At 39.3% G+C, this 21,606-nt stretch overlaps 1 protein-coding gene across 1 annotated transcript; it reads left to right on the forward strand.

The window, feature by feature from the left end:
* Positions 1-9,226: 9,226 nt before the first annotated feature.
* LOC307018530 (transgelin-3-like) lies at positions 9,227-15,597 on the forward strand. Its single transcript, XM_079648799.1, has 5 exons — positions 9,227-9,382; positions 13,178-13,364; positions 13,759-13,930; positions 14,462-14,564; positions 14,683-15,597. The coding sequence occupies exons 2-5, from the start codon at positions 13,185-13,187 to the stop codon at positions 14,834-14,836; spliced, it is 609 nt and encodes a 202-aa protein (XP_079504925.1). The 5' UTR covers positions 9,227-9,382; positions 13,178-13,184; the 3' UTR covers positions 14,837-15,597.
* Positions 15,598-21,606: the final 6,009 nt, after the last annotated feature.

Consider the following 21,606-nt stretch of genomic DNA (forward strand, 5'->3'; position numbering starts at 1 on the left):
AATGATACATCTCTGAGAGCGGCATTAGTCGACTCTCAGATTCAGTTTATAAAATATAGATATTTAACATAGTTCCGTAATATAAGGGGGGGAGATGTGTGGGGGCGGTGACCCTTTTAGTGTTATTAAACCTTGGGCCGTGTCCTGGGGATCACTGAGAGCGTGTGGTGGGATATAGAAGAGGGACCGAAGTGATGGAGAGGCATGTTAATAAAGCTGATTGTCTGATAGGATGGAGAGTAATGAATTTCGTCGTTGTTCATTCACTTAAAGGCCACGCTGTGTTCTTATTGACATGTGGGTAGCCGTGATCGACTCTCTGCTGGGTCCGATATACATTCACAACAACAAGCACACAACAACCATGCACACACAAGGGTCACACAAGTCAATAAATGCCTGAACAAAAGCATTTTCTGAGGATGAAGTCAGGCCGGTTGCTGTGGTGACAGGAGGACAGTAATGGCATTAAGCACCACAGAGACTACAGTATGAAGAGCAGAAACAGCAGCTCTGCACCATCTCTCGGCCCGTCGCTTCACAGCAGCTCCTCGACCCACAGAGCAATTAGAGACTCACTCATGGTGAAAGTTAGACTTATAGCCCACTGTGCTCTTTCTGCTGCTGCAGCACATTAAGCTAAAATATAGGTAAGTACAGTTATTACCCTGCTAAACTGTTCTTTTGTTTTAAGGAAGGCTCATCTGCACTACTAGTAGACTGGTCTTACAACATAACCTGCAGTATTTTATTCTAATCTATCCTACTGTTTCATTTAGCTATTTTCTTTTAGTTGCATTGTTGGAGGTGCTAAGGATTTAAGATTTTCATTGCCATAACTACACTGTAGCTACTGTGCATGTGACAATAAAACCCTTGAATCTTGAATTAGTTGTAAAGTATGGATGAACAGAGCAGAAATAAAATAAAAACTAACATTTAAAAACATTTACCATTTAAAATGTAAAAGCTTGAGCTAGTTCAAGTTTTCAACATTCAGATTATTGTGTTGAAAGTATTTTTTTTTTATAAATATTGTAAAATGGATCATCTTGATGAAGTCACAGTTAAATTGATTTAATGCAGGGTAAACTGTTGCATTTCACACATTTAGAAATGCATTTTTAATAACCTATGTACATTAAATGTAAACACCTCATGCTCTTCCATCTGGTGCTCAGTACAGCGTAGTTTAAATAACAAACTTTAATAGCCTCCGCCTTCAGCATAATGACAATACAAGCAGACAGTGTATTGTACTTGTGGTCTGGAGGAGATATGCATGTGTATCTATATGCTCAGATCACGGTTATTAACAGAGCTGTCACTCAACACCCACATACCCCCACAAGTGTGCGCTCGGTACATTTAGCACAGATTCATAACTACAACTTAAGAGTTCATCTGCTTACTCATGCATTAAAGCTTGCAAATAAGCTTTCAACCCGCACCGTGTAATTACAGAGAAGGTAGAGGGCGGAATAAAAAGTTTAAAATTAGCAGCGGGTCGCATGCGAATAAGAAAAAGAACAAAACGTGAAGAGAAACTAGAGACCATCTTGAGATTGGATCACAAGTGGTGCCAGGGGTGTAAAGTGAGTGGGCCTCTCCCCCACTTCCTACTCTATTGCTCACATCAGACCCATCTTCAAACTAAACCTTAGATAGGATCTAAACTAAATACCTGTAACGTTTCATGACTGCAAGTGGCACGGTTGAATTGCTATTGCGGTGAAAAAACTGTCCACAAGCACATAAACAATACAACAACAATAGAATATGGATGGGCAAGCAGGTGCATCCCAACCAATGAGCCGTGTGCTGGACTCAGACCAAAATCATTTCTGCTGTAGTGGATAAGAAAACCTATTTAACCCAGTTATGAGCTATGAGATAATCAATCAACCATCCCTTTTGCTTTAAATTAGAGTGCCTAAACCCAAAGGTCTTTTCTTTTTCTACTAAAGTGGCTGAAATGAAACAGCAACATGTTAAACCCCTGTATGTTTGGCAGTACATTTCTGTATTTCTTTGCTTAGGGATATTGATGTAATACTGACCTACTTCATTGCTAAACCAATCGTTTTTCAACATTAGTAAAAACAGTACCCATATGAATCAGTTTTTTTAATTTACAAAATCAAACAAAAGCGGAAATGCATTCATGACCAACTACACTCCATCAGTTTCACCTTTGTTCACTTTAGTTTTTGTATCTTGATCAGATCAAGCAGCTCTGAAATGTCTTTTTGTTTCACTCTATCAGTTTGATCCTTTTTTAATTATCATGTTCGTTTTCCCAAGGTGCACTTAGGAAGTCTGCACATAAAGCTTCTTGAAATCGCTTATTTTGGATTGCAGATATAGAAAAGTCTCTCTTGCACTCATGCCATAGTCTATTACAAGACATTGTTTTGTCGTCCTTAACAAATGAATTTCCTCCATGTTTAAGCCTTTTAATTTAATGCGATGTTTTCCTTTTATCCCACTGTCTTTTGCTGACCTTGACCATACCGTTAATAAGTGCATTCACGAAAGTAAATATATACTTTTTTCCCATGTAAGGATAATCAAATAGATTTCCGATCGCTTCCCAGACATTTGACTTTTCCTCCTTTTTCATTTTCATCTGCTGTGTGACCTCCTCAGCTGATCCATTACTACCCCTGTGATAAGACGGCAATAAGCGAGGAATCATTTCATTATTAATTTCCCTTGTTCTCTCCAAATTTCCCTCTATGCCTCTTCACTCATTCATAAAGATGAAATTGGAGTTGGCTTATTCCTCTCCAGAGCCTGCTCCACTTCTACCCCTTAATGTCTTGGCCCATCAATTTGTGTCAGTCTCCATTCGGCTCTCTGCAGGGCCTCGCTCTCTTTGCATGATGTGGCCTCTCTCTCTGTCTCCATCTGCTCCTCTCCTCCACCTGACTCATTCGTCTCTCTTTCCACAGCTTCCTCCACCTCCACGTTTTATTCTGCCCTCCTGCCTTCTTCTGACCTTCTCTGTCCTCTTTCATGCAGGCCGGCTTTGTCTTTTCCACCTGGATCTCACTCCCTTTTTCCTCCTTGTTTATATGTGTCAAAGCTGTAGCTGAAGCACTTCAGGAAATCTCTTATTCACTCTCTGCACTCCTAAACCGTCTTTGACCCCAATTCCTTCCCCTTTTTCTCCCACCACAAAGGATTTTGTCTCCTCTCTCAAAGGGAACGCTGACAAAAAGCTGAGAGATCTTCTCCCGAAAGCTCAGCAGCTATCATTAACTCCTTGTATAACTTGTCTGATGTCTGCTTGACACCTCTCTCATCTCCTTAGAAATCCTGAAAGCACGATATGTGTGGAGCGGATAATGTGCAAGTTCTGTCTGATGTTATTATTTAAAAGTGTGACTTCCAGATCCAGTCGAGACTATTTTGACATCTTACGGGGTTAATCCATCTCTGGGGCTTGCTGTTTGTGAGAAAGATTCGAGTTTCATCTTTAAATTTCCCCTCCAAAAATCCCTCCATGAAGTCACTTTTACACTCTGCACAAATCCGTCTTCTGTCTTCTGGTCATTTCGTTACATGGTTGTCAAAATGATCACTGTATTGTGCTTTATTCAGATTGATGTTTCTAATTTGGTATATTTGTGATGACTGGGAGTTTTTAGCGGAAAGAAAAGTGGTGTGAAAATAAACATAATCTTTTGGATATTGCCCCTGCAAGTGGTCATCAATAATCCAGGATACCAAGGAAAAAGATTGCCAGTGTAAGAAGGTTGGTAAACTGGAATTTTCTACATGCAACCTGTGCATCTTGAAGGCAAATGACCCTTCTTCAGCTGAAGATTATATGTTAAAATCCATGTACCTACTTGCTCAAATTCAGTGTGACAGCTCCCAACATATCTTTAAAGACCCTCTTAAAAGTATGTAATCCCGCACTGGGAGCACATAAACCTACATCACATGAAACTTCATTTAGGATTATTACTGTCAAACTACTAATACCATGGTTTAAAAGCATATTTTGAGTGATACCGTACAGCGGTATGGTAATGTGTGTCAAATAAATCCTCTTCCTGAGCTGAGGAGATGTCTGCATCTATATCATACACAAATCTCAACATACAGTAAAACTCCTACTGCATCTGTTCTCCAAGACACACAGAGCAAGACTTACACAGCATCCCAGAGATGTTTTAAGAAACCTCAAGCCACACAAAGAGGAAGGATATTTCATTTTAGTCGGTGCAATGCTGGAATTTAAGGAAGGAAGGAGCTGGATGTGACAGAAAAGCACAAACTGTGCATCATTCTGTACAATATGATCTCCTCCTGTACAGCATGATCTGTCCAAACAAACATCCGAAAAAACAGGGTTACCCACGAATCTTAAACTCACAATGTGCCGCCTCTGCACCCATCCCCCACACATACACCTCTGCCTCCTGGATCAATAAACAGAGGTCACATCAATTAAGAGGAAGTCTAATCTTATTTTTTGTAATTGCCTTAGATAGCATGTTGTTGGCAAAGAGCAGCGTTCGTTGTGCACTGAAGTCACAGAGAATGCAGATGTTCTCACTGCAGGTGGGACACTGCTTTGAATGTTTTTACAAAAAGCCTTGGCACACAGTCTCATTTCTAAAGGGAAGAGGGAACAGTCATCAGATTTGGGCTTGAATGTAAACAAGTACTTACATGATTACTGTTTTGATTGACACCCGCTCCACCTTGAACATGTGATTTGCACTGTAGATGTTTTTTTCTGCACAGCTGGTTCCTGTGTGAAAGCATTATTAGAGGGGGGATGTGAAAAGCAAAAGATTGATATGGACATTTAGGGGTCACAGTTTAGAGGCTGAGTGTCAGCAGTGTGAACATTGTGTTTAGTGGTGCCGATCACACTGAGACACATCGCCTCCAAGAGGACCAAGCTGCACACTACAGCGCTCTTGTAAGAAAACATGCAAAAGAACGTGTGTTTATAAGGTCAAATATGAAATCTAACTCAGAACTTAACCATGCAATCATGAGTTCTTATGTCCTTTTACAGCAGTATAAATCCCTGCTGTAGTTGTTGTGGTGAAATTCTGCCAATCACAGTGTACTTTTAACTTTTTTTTTTACAGTGTTACTGTCATATTCAGTATATTCTTTCAAGCAAAAAGGTGTTCCTTCTCTATATCTGAGGTCATACTATACAGATGTTATTCATCCAACTTCTGAAACTGTACAATATTGTCTTGGTTGAAACTGCTGCATTCACTTGTCTAAGAAGAACAAAAGACTGTAAATAATTGTATAGCGGGCACCTGGCACAGATTCACAGACTGAAAGTGGAGAGAAGGTTGGGAATAAATGAGGAATTCAAACAGATGTTCCCTGCCCAGGATCAGGCACTGCTGGACCACCTGTGGTCTTAATCTAGGCTTTTCTATTCATCCACATATCTCATCATCTGGTTCAAAACTTTTTCTGTTTATTAATACAACATTGACAGTGCACAAGATCCGTTCTTTATCATTTCTCTGAGGGTTGCTTTTCAAACAAGCACATGAAATATTAAATGCATGATTTCCTTTCAGCTGACACGCTGCACAGTTTGTGGAAACCCAGTTTCAAGGACCAACAGCACACAATCACCTTAGCATTTAGCTTCAAGCTGGCTTTTGGCCACAGGAGCTTTTACAGAAATATGCAAACATAATCAAGGCCTGCAGTCCCATGTCTAATACAATGAATGAAGGCAATACATTAACAGAGGTTAAAAGGATAAGAACCATCCTGGGCTTGCCTCCAACATTTAAGATTTAATGATTTTACTCTCTTGATAATCTTATTCTTCAACTAAAAGGTTAAACATGGGCATATTCTGGTTTTTCACATAGGCATCATGACATTTTAGGATGAAGGACAAAATAGACTGCCTTTACGTACAAATCACATATTCTTAATATGTCTGTTAAGTGTTTATCTCCACAGCAGAGAAATATAATACATATTTATTTTATGATGGTGATCCCTTTGTTTAGCCAGTAAAAACAAGTGTCGGCAGCTATGCTAGCAGCTCTGTAAGCTAAATGCTAAAACCCTCACAATGCTAACATGCTGGTTTAGAAGTTATGTTATGTATACCATTCAATTTGGTTATTAGCACTGAAACAAAGTCCATCTGAGGCTGATGGGAATGTCATTAGTTTTGCATGTATGGAACATTTTAAAAATGCTATCTGATGAAGGCAAAAGATGAAACGTTTTGGTAGGGGCATTAATGGTTGCATACAATTTTGTGTCAATCTATCTCACATTACAGTCTGTTTCAAAGTAGTGGACCAGCCCGAGTATTGTCCAGACATTGTAATGTTTATTTCTGACCAAATAAAGCATACACCACTTAGAGTATTAACAACACTCTAAAAGTCAAAAACCACATGACCCATGTGATGGAGCATCTAAATAGAGCATCCACATTTTGGGGGGTTTTATACCCAAAATAGGCTTGTACTTGAATAATTCAGGCTTAAAAACAAACAACAAAAACCTTCACTTTTCTCTGACTATCCTCCTTAGTGCTCAGTTGCTCTCCTCCATGTGTTTATTTTCTATTTACGTGAAACAGCTTCAGATTTCACACCCTGATGACATTATAGTGTTGCGTCCACAATGCAGCACTTTCTCAATTAGCAGCTCTCAGCATGGGTATCAACACCCAGCAGTGCGTACCTGAAAATAAAACTATTGTGTTCAAAGGACAAGGTTGATTCTAGAGGATTAAACGTGAAATAGTTCTTTTGATAAACAAAATAACATTTAAAGAATAGCTTGCTGAGCATGGAATATAATGCTACATTTGGCTGTGCACACCCCTGCAGTGGAGTTAAGTGCACACCACAGAGGAAGAGGCAAAGTGTGGATGTCTGCTTTCTGCCCCCCTGAGCCACCAGATGTTGCTGTAGTGCAGGAGCAGCCTGTAAAGACTCAGGAGGGCTGCTAAGCATCTGGAAAAGAAAGCTGCAAAACAAGCTGTAATTCATATTTCCTGCAAAGGCAGCATTTTGTGGATGAAAAGGTTTGAGTGATTTTAGGTATATGGCAGGACGCCATCAAGTGCAGAAACAGGTACCTCTGTGGGATAAATACAAAACCAGGAGGAGGGAATTGCTCCTACTTTAAATTAGGGGGTAGGGTGGGTGTAAGTTTACACTTCGCCCAGAACTCAACCACATGTGGAATTTCTCATCTGCGTGTATTTCACCTTTTTACAAGTTTGCTGGATCATTTCCCCATGTTCTCACAGACACAGCTATCACAGGTTGAACATGAACAGTCCTCTTAGTAACAGCACCAGTGTCAACAGGTTCACTGTATTCACAATAATGGGTTGCCAGGGAAGAAGAACTGAGATCATTTAGTAGTAATGCCTGAATGTAACAATAATCCACTACAGCTAAAAGTCAGATTCCAAATGAAAGTTACCAAAGTATTATTGCCAAAAAATGTATCCAAATTAAAAGTGCTTACTATGGAGAACGGGCCCTAGTATGCTATGCTATGCTATATACTAGTATGCTATATTAGCCTTCAATTATATTAAAACAATCAATGATGAAAATAGTTGTTCATCGCAGCCCTTTACTTTATCAAAACTGACCCTTAAGTGAAATCCACATAAAAGCACTAATGTCCTTATTTTAATAAAAATGGTAATTGCTGAAAAATTGAAGATCAAAAATTCCTTAATGTAAAATAAAGCAATGAATGTATGATAAAATGAAATATTATTGTCAAATGATTTACCTTTTTTAAGCATGCATTTATTGCGTCATAATGACATGTCAAATGTTTATTAGAAGGACAGTTATCTAGCTTTTCGGCTATGAGAAAGCGTTACATTTAGAAAAAGGGCATTCGAAGATCACAGACCTCAACCAAGGTTGTGTCCGTAAGAGAAGAATACTGTGTGCATCTGATCCAAAATGTAATGGGTTCTTCTTTGGCCCGTGCTCCACTCTTCCACCCAGTTTCATGTCAAATTGCTCCTTGTTTTTTATTATAATCCTGCTGACAAACCAACGAAACGAACCAAAAACATAACCTCCTTGGCAGGGGTCAGAGGAAGGTGTGTTACACTGCAGTGTTGTATAACAGAGGGCAGCACGACTTCTTTCTTTGTTTGATTTGTGTTTTAAGTAAGGCATTTTAAGGCTTCAAAAGAGGCTGCTTCTGATTAACTGTATCTACAAAATATAAATTAAAAATCAAAATGCCATCACATGTTCATGATCACTTTGAGTTCTTTTTAAGTTCACTTGATAAAAAAAAAAGATCCTAAACCGTCATGTGATCACAGTTTGTTCGCAGGAAAGAGGAAATGTTTTTCTGCAACGAAACCCCACTCAGGTAGTGAGAATGATTAACTCTTTAAAGTCCTGGTGGTTAAACATTAGCCTGTAGTCCTGCAGTTGAATAACACTAAACAAAGCTGACATGGCCTGTCTCAGCTACATGACTTCACACATGCCAGCTCCTCACATTGTTATCACGTCTGATGTTTTATCTCGGAGCCCCGCCGGGTCCTGACATGCCTCTGAGGGAGTGTCTCTCCCTGTTGTCATGGAAACCGCCTAGATTTTCACCTCTGTGCTACAATTAATGACAAAGGGACAAGAGTCACTTCCAGATGTCTGTGTTTACATCTCCAACTATTAGGTAAAGAAATGCTGTGACGTGTCATGACCTGTTTATTCCTCCTCTTTGTGTCTCAGCATGAAACTCAACAGAGAGGAAGAGATTTGCATTCAACAGCTGCCTGTTTATTTCAGACAAACAAACAAAACCAGTTTGAATTAAGGCAATACATAAACTCCTACTCGTGCCTCACTGCTCTCTAATTACTGTAACTCCCTTCCTGGGCAATATTCTCCAGGATTTTTTATCATCCCTCCCTCTTAATCCTGTCTCATTCTTTAGTGGTGGAGGGAGAAATTTGGAGAATTCTTTTCAGTAACCACACCAAACTCCCCGGTCACATGCCCACTTTTTCCTTCCCGCCTTCTCCTAAATAAGGAATTACAATCTGAGTGAGGAACAGGGAGAAAGAGCAAAGGGGCGGGCCCTAGAGTGAAATAAGAGGATGTGAGGCATCTCTCTCTCTCTCTCTCTCTCTCTCTCTCTCTCTCTCTCTCTCTCTCTCTCTCTCTCTCTCTCTCTCTCTCTCTCTCTCTCTCTCTCTCTCTCTCTCTCTCTCTCTCTCTTGAATGTGGTGAAGTCATATATTACAGACGAGGGTGTTTGCTGTATTTGTGTTGGCCGTCCTGAGTGGTGCACTCTGTACTGTGTATAAGGAAGAAGAAGCGCGAGAACACACCTATTCACCTGAAAGCTACTACACAACGTAAGTAAACGCTTCTTGTTGTTTTTTCTCAGCCTCATTCAACAATCTCAGCTTTCTGGTTTCTCGCTTCTTTGTTAGGCTAACTCAAAGCAGGAAACAAGAAAAAAAGGAGTGTAATGTATCAGACACCCTCCCCTCACTCCCTGTCTCCTTCCCTCTTACTCTTGTTTGATCTTTGTTCTTTTTGTGTGTGTTTCTGTGTGGATCAGATGATTTCTGAACAGCCCACTAGTTTGTACATTCCTGTGTTATATAATCCTGTTTCTTATCTACCTTTAGTTTCAGCACTTACAGTGTGAGGCCTCATAGCTTCATGGGTTCAGGCTGTAGTTAAATCTCTAATAAGAGAGCTTTCAACATGTAACCAGTATGCTCTAATAATATGTCATTTTCAAGTTTAATGTATGCTGTGAGCACCAGGCTGCTGGTTCAGGATATGGCAGTTAAACTGCGTATATGTGTGCATCACATATGTTGTTCCTTTATGGTTCATGGTACAGTTTTATGTGTAGGCGAGCGCTCTATGCATGTGACATAACTTGAAGGCCGTGACTGTTCTCACTATCTTCAGTGATAAACTGATAGATACAGAGATGAATTCACAGTCAGCAGCAGCTGCTCAAGTATCGTTAATCCATTGCGTTCACGTCACAAAACTTGCCAAATACCCTTTAGCCTTTTGCGAAATGACTCAAAAAGCAAATATGATGAGTTTTGATGCTGTTGAGTTGACTCAGAAAATAACTGCGATGATGCAGTTTTACGCAGGCCTGTCGCAATAACAAGAATGTTGTGAAACATCTTGAACGGATGACTGCGAGTTACTATGATACAAAGTGGAGAATTTGTGCGGGGTGGATACGACAAATATATAAATAATAACTGGAGTTGCATCTGAGTACAACACTTAACCCTCTAATGACCCACAGGAGCAGATGAGTGTAATGAGGGAAGAGATATAAAGGACTGAGTAAGGTAAAGCAGAGGATTTGTGAAAGTCAGCCACATCAGTACGCAGCGGTTTTTTATTTCACTGTTGTTTCGAGAAAGGCCGCCAAAAAGAAAAGATAAAAAAGAAAACCTATCAGTGTGGTTTGTACTGCAGCGTAGGCGGACTGTTTGACTTTTGGCTGTGGTCAAAATGACAAACATCTTCAGTTAAGTTGTTAATGCAGCTGGTGTATAGTAAGCTTTATATATAGACTTCCATAATTTAACTGTGTGGCAATTATAATAAACTCTTTACTGTATACAGTAATTCGTATATTATATTAGTCAAACAGTAAAACTTTGTAAGCCATGTGATGACCGGTCGAGCGCTGAAGCATTGAAGTACACAGATCAAAAGTGTATGTTGTTGGATAATTCATTACAACATATTAAGACACATTAATTTAGATGTGGAAACTAAAGACACTCATTTAAAGAAATGTGGGTAGGAAATGAAAACGTGTTACTTTAGTTACTCTTTGCCAGAGCATGTTTGAGCAAGTTTAATAACAACACACATCTCTGTTTAATGACGCAATGGTTTTTGTGGGGTGTTGTAGCTGCTACTCTATGATTACAAGATGTTCCCATTGAGTACTCTGCCACTCCTAGTTCATTTCTAAAGTCTACATGTCCACACAATCTTCCAAAACATGCACTCAAACCCCATTACACACTTGCCTTTGAATGGCTGTGCTATTATGCTAGTTCACACCTTAAAAGTCACTTTGAAAGTAAAAATCTGTCCCACAAATGGTAGATATCAGTGCAGAGTTACAGAGTTATGATCCAATCGGCAGTTGACATGTATAGTCCAGAGATCAGAGCGCAAGTTACACCTAATCCAAAAGAACAAATACTTTGACTTCATGAAACTCCCAGAAAGAAATCTAGATGTTTGCAGCTGCTAGATGTTCTCTGGGCGTGCCAGGACAAAACAGATGGCAGTCCTCATGCAATTGAGAAAGAGGTTATCGAGTGTTTAGATATTTACTTTGCTCATGTTGTCGCAAACTGGTTTTGGAGTCACTCAGCGGACAGGAAGTAGCTGCTTCTCCACTTAACCACTGCAACCTTAGACAATGAACAGAGCCACAAGTGTGATCTATGGCAGCAGAGGCTCCAGTGTGGGACTGTTAGACACAAGGAAGATTTGTCATACCATTACCACATATTGTTTAAAACTGAGAAGCCTCTGTTTTGCAAGATATGTAATAGATGAACATATCTATCTGTATAATAAATCTGAGATTTTTGAACAATCTAACATGAACATGAATAAAATGCAACAAACTAGTACAGTTTCCCTGAAGGGCAGAACATATACAGTACCAAAAATGTGTTTGTATATTTGGCAGAAAGAAAAGGCAATCAAGATGATTTTCCTATCAGCTAAAAACACCTAAAGATTTGAATACACTTCCCTAGTTCTTCGGAAATGTGAGTGACTTGCACAACTCTAATAATCAGATCTGCAAAATAGCTGCAGCATGGTGGTTAACACGTACGTCTTGAACTTTCATGTTTTAACAGGCTTCGTGTTTTTTTTTCCTGCTTAAAGATTGTTACCATAGTGATCAGCAGTGTGTTGTTTTGTTTAGAGTCAAGTATACACACATTCTGTAGCTACCTTTGTCAGGGAGGGAGGAAGGAAGTGACAGCCGAATGAGCAAACAGGATGCAGGGTGCGAGGCAGTTCTGCTGAAGCCAACAGGAAGCTCAGACTGCATTAATACGTGAGATAGGCCAACCATAATGACTAACAGCAGGGTAGTAATTCTTCAAGACATTAAGCATTGTTCAACATCCATGGTACAAAATGTCTTTGTTAAATGGAGACACTGACATGGTGAGGATAATGCCATTTCAAAGCTTCAATCTGTGGTTGTTTACTTCACGAGGTAGTTATTAAATGTGCACATTGTAGTGTCATGATAAATAAAGAAGATGACGGACTCCATTAGAATTACATACCCTAATGTATTATAAAAGGCACACTCACTTGTGTATGTCCTTGTTCTGTACTTTTCTCTTATTTGGATTATATCCCTATTGCCTTCACTTTCAGGCGGAGAGTTAGATAAAAAGATCATTACCACCTGAAGGTTAGCTTAGCTTGGCATAAGAAATGGAAACAGGTACAAAACGGTGGTTTGGATGCAAAGGTTAATTTGCATACTAGCACCTCTTTAGCTCATACAAAAAAAAAAGAATTGAATGATTACAATCTAGTGTTTTCTGAGGGCTTATGTGCTATTGTTTGATTTGGAGCAGTACATTAGAGTTAACTGTACACTTAGGCTTTTCCTGTGATTGAACACACAATGTCTTTAGTGACCCTTGGAGGTTCTGGTTAGCAAACTTCAGACAAAGCTAGGCTAGCTGTTTCCCCTTTCTTCAGTCTTAATGCCAGGCTAAGCTAACCAGCCTTTGACTTTAGCTTCATATTGAACTCACAAATATAACAATGGTATCAATGTTCAACGGTTTGAACAGTAAAATTGCTCTTGGAACATGTGAGGACAAGTTAAACAAAAACAGAAAAACATATTCTGAACATTTTAAATCAATACGTTCCCAAAAAACTAGGTCTAACTCACAATAGAAACACATTAACACACGCATTAGGCAGAAACAATTTGTTCTGACCGCAGGCCAGGACTGTGGGTCTGGATAGGGCAGGGACTTCACTCTGAATGGTTTGTCATATATTAAATATCCATTTTGAAAGGACAGAATTTGCTGCCAAGGAGTACAGTTTGCTCAGCTAACTGTGTATCTAACACAAATCTTCCCTCCCAACAGGTTCAACATGTCCAACAAAGGTCCTCAATTTGGTTTGTCCCGGGAGGTGCAGAACAAGATTGATAAGAAGTATGACCAGGAGCTGGAGGAGAGGTTGGTGGAGTGGATCATGGCCCAGTGTGGCTCGGGCGTGGAAAGGCCTGAGCCAGGGAGGACCGGATTCCAAAACTGGCTGAAGGATGGATGTGTGAGTGTTCAGTTTGCATATAGGTGTAAACATAGACCTGCATTGTGTACAGTACTGTGTTTACAGAGATCTACAAAGAGGCTCAATTGTCTACAAAAAGCCTCAAAAAGACAACAAGACACAAAATTACTGCAAAGAATCTCAAAATTATTACAAAAAGATTCAAAAAGACTACAAAGAGATTCAAAGTTACAACTACTAAGGGACACAAAATGACTACAAAAATAAACAAATTGAAAACAATGACACAAAAATTGACTTTAAAGAGAAACAAAATGACAACAGTAAAAAAACAACTACAATCACTTTGTGTCTTCCTCGTTTGTAGGAAAAGTGGTGGGGCATTTACACATCATGAACCCATTGTCTAATAATGCACCTTTGCTTCATCTAGCTGCTGTGTGAATTCATTAATACCCTGTTCGGAGCCAAAAAGCCCATCAGGGCCATCAAGAAGTCCACCATGGTGTTCAAGCAGATGGAACAAATATCCATGTTTCTCAAAGCTGCAGAAGACTATGGAATCACCAAAACGGACATATTTCAGACTGTTGACCTCTTTGAAGGTAAGACATCCCGCAGCACTTCAGAGTAATTAGAGATAGTATAACTGTTTAGGGTAAACATTCTGTATAGTACATATCAATATGAAGAAGACATGTTTTGTATGACAAGTTTCCTGAAATGTTATGTTTTAAAATACAAATTGAGAATTATATTAAGGTTACTTTTGCAGAAATGTTAAGGCACATACAGAAAAGTGAAGCAAAATTAACTTTAATGTCTTTTTTCTCTTTCCATTTGTCAGAAAGAAGACATGCTAAAGGCTCAGAATAGCCAATACTCAAAATGAACCATTGCATTAAAAAACAATGTTTTATTGCCTGTAGTGTCACACTTTAATGGTGTGGCAGATGTACCTTATTGTATATATATATATATATATATACACAGTATATATATATATATATATATAAAATAATATACCTATAAGCAAGGAGAATGAGCTTTATTCAGTGGTGTACAGCACAGGCCACTGCCCCCTTCCCTGTATTTGGTGTGTGCTCTGTTCATGTGGGACTGTTGCATGTCTTCAGGCAAGGACCTGGCTGCCGTGCAGAGGACCCTGATGGCTCTGGGCTGTTTGGCCATCACAAAGGATGATGGGTGTTACAAAGGAGACCCCAGCTGGTTCCACAGGTGAGATTCCTCAATAGAAGAAATGTGTTTCTTCTCTCTTTGTTGGTAAAACAAAATAGGTTTTATTCCGGTGCTAAGGAGTGAGATTGTGGACTGAGATATGTCTGTATGTGTGCAGGAAAGCTCAAGAGAACAGGAGAGATTTCTCAGAGGAACAGCTGACCGAAGGCAAGTGTGTTATCGGCCTGCAAATGGGCACAAATAAGGGAGCATCTCAAGCTGGAATGACAGGCTACGGACAAGCCAGGCAGATCATCAATAACAACCCCTAAACCCTCCTCCAAGAAACTCCTTCTCCTGACTCTTAAATTGGCCATCTGGAGAAATGTAACCTGACTGTTTTCAACATAACTGGACCAAAACCGGGACCAATGCACATTTATCATGTTTGGCACACATACATAGATCGATACCTTTAACAGTGCAAGTGAACAATTAGACAGAGCATTTAACACAGTGAATTGTAAAGGATTTTCCTAAAGGGTCATTCCAGTTGTTTTGCATGTTTTAACCCACTACCTAAAAAAGGAATGTGCTTTAGTTTTCTGAAAAACTTGATTTTAGATTACTGTTTTCACCAGATACGCAAAGGTTTCAGTTATTTTCAGTTCACTATAAAAAAGCACCTTGCAGAGAGCTGTGACTTGCTTGAGACACATTCACATTCAACGTAGTTTTTTTCAGTTTTTATTTCAACACCTACATTATTGCAGCAGGCGATTTAAAAAAATCTGCCCGTTGGTGCATTCAAGGACACTCTGAAAGCTGACAATGTTTAATGGATGAAAAAAAACAATCCATTATTTTACACGATGTCCATATTTGCTTGGTTGCAATTATACCACAAATGAATGCATCCCTAAGGAGAGATTTGAAGAAGTCTGAACAAAACTGATATATAGCTAAAACCAAAAAATGTGCCAAAGGGAAAATGATACACTGGTTAAGTGAATAGTGATAATGTTATCAAAAGCAAGTTTGTCTCATTTGTTGTGTACTGGACTGGATTAAAGTGCAACGTGGAAGGTAACAAGTGTAGTGTTGTGGTTTACAATTATTTTAAGCACACCATTTAAAATGATTAGGTTACAACAAACAAATCCGTCTTGTCAAGTGTTATCGTTAAATACAGTTTTGTGTGTTTGACCTGCTCCATAACACAACCTGCAGTTAGTTAATTCATTTCCAACTCATCAAGATGTCAGTCCTTCTTTTTACAGTTTAATACATCTTATGTAAAGGCTTGGTTTTGAAATAAACTTAGATTTTCCTTTTAAGAAGACTCTTTTGTGTTGAAAAGGCAGTAGCAGGATTTGTCCACGTATTACTATTGATCACAAAAATCACGGTGCTTAGTGAGGCATCAGGTAAACCGTAAAAGTAATGTACTCACTAATGTACATAGCAACCACAAATGTGAGTGTCTCCAGGTAACATAACACTGCCTTGTTTGCTTTAAACCTGAGCTTTACTCTATAAAGAGATACACAGATGTAATAATGCCTGTTAAAAAAGACAATCTGTCCCAAAGGAAGGAGAAAAGAGAACATGAAGCCTGGATTTTTCCTGGCCGGGCTTGCCTGGTTGGATGGATTGAGAGAAACAAAGGGGATTCAGAGGAGGGCTATCACTATATCCTGCCAAGGTTTTGTTTATACTTTGATTTTTAAGCTGTTCAGCATGAACTGACTCTGGAGAGGCCGGAGATGGAGAGGAAAAGCAGGAAGGAGACGACAAAAAGAGAATTAAATCAGGTTTGTGGAGAGAAACAGATTACAATGAAACAAACAGGAAGAATTAAAAGAAGAGATTTCGTACGATCAAGGTGGCATTCAGGAGAGCAAAGGACCTATCAAGTCAGAGAGTGTTTCCAAAAAAGGAGTGATAATTGCAGAGGAAGGGCAAAAAAAACATTTCCTTTTCCTCTTCCTTCTTATTCTTAGTCTGTTAACAGGATGCTGTGTGTGTAACAGTTTGACACAAAGGGGTCAATTGTAAAATCAGGAGAAACAAGTATGAATTTGAAAAAAGTAGAAACAATACAGTAGACAGGTCTTACTTAGTTAATCTATTATTTTCACTATAAAAGCATTAGAAAAAATGCTTCTCTCCAGTCACACTTATCAAACAGTTCATGAATAGTTGTTATTCTTTAATGGATGACGATCCCTTAAAGCTGTTCTCAACACTATATAATATTTTAGTGTTGATGCTACAGGACATTAGTGTCTGTGGGACGGCGGCTCTGCTCAGCTCTAGATTAAATAAATATAATTGTGAAACCGTGTTTATTATTTCAACACTAATATTTATTTCCACACTAGCGTTTTCAACACTAACTAATGTTCTTAGCATGAGTGAGCACTTTGAGTCTCACACTGCTAAACACACATTTATCTCAGAGGTCCAATCAAATATCGTGCCAGCTTTTTGTCCCTAAAAGACCCTTCTTCACTCTCTACTGTTTTTCTGTCTGCAGCAAACACACTGCGTAGGTCTGGTGATTCTACTGTATGTGGATAAAATGGTTATTTAAACAGACATTTTCAACCTTTTATTTGTTATATTTTAGTTTTTTTTATTACTGTTTGATTGCCATGAGGAACTTTGCAATCATAGGAGAAGCAGGATCTTCCATTCATTTAATCAGAAACAATGCTATACCTAGTCCTCCTTTATTGACTTACTGAGCTAACAACCTTTAGCATATAATCCACTCCCTCACAATACAATCTTATCAGCTATTGTTGGTTACACTGTAGTGAAGTTAATAACACATTTATGAAACAAGTGAATCATGATAAGTGAAAGATTTGTTAAAGAGTAATAAATCATGAGCTATCCAGCCATGAGATCATTTAACACTTTGAGCAAGGTAAAGCACTGTGGTTGTGTAAAACTGCCTCAATTGTACCTCAAATATGTTCAGGTAAAACTGATAAATGCATATGATGGACTCATAATTCACTTTTTACCTGAAGAAATGTAGAACATAATATTCTTCAGATATTTTTCAGACAAGCTCAAGCAAACATATCACTCACTGCCTCCATGTAGTAGCTTTATCTCACAGTCGCAATGAATTAAACATTCCTACAGCTAGTTTTTTTGTTTTTTAACTGGCGCCCGGCCTTTTTGACACAGGAGCTATTTTTTCACATTCCATCAGGGTTTTAATAAAAGTGTGGAAACACTAACACACCGCCGGCCTCACAGCAGAGGAATGCACTTTGCTGCCATACAGGGGCATAACAGGGGCGACTATTAGACATGAGGTTAAAGAAATGGCCTTGTGACTGGAGAGATGCCCGTCTGATCCTTAGACTGTCGGAGAAAATGTGAATGGGGGAGCTGATGTAATACATAGTCCTAACACTAGGCTTTAAACAAGACAAAGGAGAGGGGCTCCAGTAGACAGCTGAATGAATTAACACAAAGGAAGTACAACAGAGTATTAGGGCTGTAGGTCAACTAAATAGCAAAGCTGGATGAGGGGGGTAAGATTTAGAGTTTAAAGTCTGTGGTGTATTGAGGTTGATACAAACTTGTAAAGCAATGTGGGTTAGGTTTACGGTTAGTTCCTTTGCAACATAGCAAACAAAACATTGATCTTTTTCCTGTACATTTGGTAAGCATTATGTGTTTTATTTTTTTATTTTTTGATACCTATATATATATATTTATCCATGAATATGTGTCCCCGGTGTTCCAGGGAACTCACCAAGTGTCAGAAAACACAACCCTCTCTATTTTCCTCCATACCCAAATCTCTAAAAACGGGGCTGCAACGGATCTGATACAGACTGATCCAGATTTGAATTATTTTCTACGTCACAGAAGTGGTGCTCCGCCTATATGGCCAACTCTCTACCTATCAGGGGAATGTGGGGCTGAGCCACCGCCGGCCATTGCCGCTCGAAAGCGCTGTAGACGCTGTAGTACATATGCCAGGCCTGTAAGTGGCGCTGTAGTCTGCCACAAAGGCAGCGAAGAAGACTTCCCGCGCATGGTTGCCATGGTTGCCCTTTTGTTTATTCTCCGCTGTGGCTCTTTTTCTCCCTCCCCGGGGCAAGGGTTTGCTCCTGCTGCTGTTATTCATTGCAATCCCTCCCTCGCTGTAATTCTCTCCGGTAGTCCACCAGCAGATGACAAACACCCACCTCTCCGCCTCTTCCAAGGAACAAGGGGACCGTGCGGCAGAGTTTCAGTTAGATTTTTTTCGCCGGTCAACATGTCCATTAAAGTTTAAATCTTCCGGACAAAATTTGAAAAGTGCCTGTCAAAGGTTTTCTTGGTTATTTATTGAGCTTCAAAACAAATGAATAATGACTATATAATCATATAAGAATAAAACACGGAGGACGGATATCTCTTTTTGTCCCCCTCCTCTCCCCGCTGCAGCCTAGCAGCTGATCTCAGAGCACGATCCCCTCTCCTGCAGGGGGGCGTGGTCAGCTGCAGCTCACAGAATCAGCCCCCTGCAAAAACAGAGCTGGAAAGAGCATATAGAGCTAAATGAGGCATGGCTAAAATGCAGGATCTGTTTGGTATTTGGAAAGAAAAACTATATTTATATACTTTATATAGTTATGGCCCTACAATATATTGTTCAAATATAGCATGATAGGTCACCTTTAATGTTAATCTTTATCCCAATTTTCTTTCTCGTATATGTTCTACTTTTATCTCTGGGTAGTTGTTTTAACGTTTAGTATTACACCCCTCACCTGGCTACGTAATGTATTTATATTCAACATACAATGGCCTCATTACGGCGTAACACAAAGGTCATTGAAGGTAAAAAAAATAGCTTTCAGCTGTGTCTCAATAGGAAGAATACAAGGTTAACCAGATGTTTACAGCAATTCTAGTCACGTATGTACAGTAACAAGCACATAATAGGTCCCTAATGTGAAACTCTTAAACCACCATACCAAGTAATGGGGTACAGTTTAAGGTAAACATTTGAACCAGTTTGAATGAATTAAAGTAAATGGCCTTTCAGTCTGATTATCAGGCTACTAATGCTTCAGATGAAGTCACTAAAGTAGGACACTGATCAAGGCTTCTGAGTGATGTGATGGAAAAAGTTGTCGCCCGGGCAGCTTTGATTCTGGCTTGACCCGCAACACAACCTCTGAGACCGTCCTCCCATGAAAATCCAGTCATTTCAGAAAGGGCCACATAAGGACAAAGTCAAATGGCATATCATGGTGTCAAATCAGAAAACGCTTTTATGTGCAGTTCTAGATAGCATCAATTTACTTTTATTAATTTTGAGGATTTGTTGTGTATCTTTTACCAAGGAAAGACTTATTGCACTTTTAAATTGACCGTTTTGGGGTTTGAATTCACGCATCTCAAAATAAATCTCTATTTAATTTTGAAAATGCTTATCTTGTTTTACAATAGCTGTCTTTCCATAAACAAGAAAGTACTTCAATTCAAAAGTTCTTTGTAGGCATGTTCAGTTTGTATAAACTGTAAAGAAGAAATGTCAGGCCTTAGGTTCTACTTTCTCAAAAAGTCATCATTTTTGTTTAAACATTCAAATTACAAAGGAGGACAAGTGGGATGTGAGGAAACCAGATGTGTAGCAGTTTAAATTCTGCTGAGGGAGAAAGGTTAAGACATGTTATTGGAGCGAGAGAATTCCAAAGGGCAGCTTGTCCTACAGATTATTCTGCGCGGAACCACATTTTAACACGGAAAAATAAGAAATGAATTGACAGCAAAAGCAATGTCAGGCTGCTTTGGTTTCTACTCGGCAAGGAGATGTCAGTCAGAAGTCATTAAGTGGTGCTAGTTAAGACAATATTGCCCTGGGGAAGTAAATAGGACAGCCTGACCCTGACCTGAGACCTGCTGAATTAGCTTTGGGACACACAATTACTGTGAAGTGCAGTGCAGAAATCAATGAGTATTAATGAATTTTGATGACTATAGTCAAGGAGTAGTAAGGCCCTCTGGAATCCTTCAGCACTGTGCGAGTGAGGTAAAGACACTCTTACACAAACCTCTCTGCGGGTAAAAAAGCAGGGCCAACAATGAGCCAGATTGGTTATTTTCTGGACTGTACAGCCTTTGAATGCTGTTTAATTCAGGTGAAATTTGCATTGGAGATCCCCAACGCATGAAGTGTTTTTTAAATGTTGAAAAGCAACTTGTTTGTGAAACATAGAAAAAGGATTTTAAACAACACTACGCAACACATACAATAAATATTGCCTCTGAATATCTGTGAATGACTCAGAGGCTTTTGTGGTTGATCCAGAAAATCACAGAGGAAGGTGCAGCAGTGTGGCAGCATGCGTCTGAAACTCTCTCTGTGGCTGCATTGAATGAAAAGAGGGTGAAAAGGTAGGTCACAGGAGTATCAGGTGTAAATGGTGGGTAATCTGAGTCAGGAATATGGCTACAAAAGGTTGTTTTAGAGGCCAAATATTCTGAGACCTGAAAGGTGAACCGTTCATTTAGACGCCATTAGAGGAGGACAAAGCTGTTAAGGCAGCGTGACAAGATGGAAGCTCAGAACGACAAGTAAATATCCACTGAAATCCCTCAAAGCTCACTTTGAAGAAATGCTGATCAGGTTTTTCTTAAACTTGCCAAAAACCCACATGTCATTCCACTTTATGCTACAATTTATCGCCTTGTCAACCAATTATTACTGTCTGTATGCTGCATTGAAGCAGAAAAGCATTTGGCGTTAGGAAGAAGTTCCTCAGGGAATGTGATGAGGCCTTTAGTCTGTTTATGAATCCCAAGAGGCGCAGTCATGTAAAATCATGTGCCAGATAACGTCCTTTCTGTTGACATAGGAACATGCTTTGGTCATGAACACGTACAAATAAATATACTCTATACTCTGAATATAGGGGGGGATGTGAGCATGAGAGTGTGATTGCATTCTCATTGTTTATATCATCTTTTAAAAATGACTTAGTCTCAGGCTGTATATTTAAAACTCAAAATGAAATGACTAAAAGATATAAAATACCAATACTCCTCAACCTCCGCACTACGGCATTATACTTACTAC

The sequence above is a fragment of the Notothenia rossii genome (genome assembly GCF_949606895.1).
Source record: "Notothenia rossii genome assembly, chromosome: 9".
NCBI lineage: Eukaryota > Metazoa > Chordata > Actinopteri > Perciformes > Nototheniidae > Notothenia > Notothenia rossii.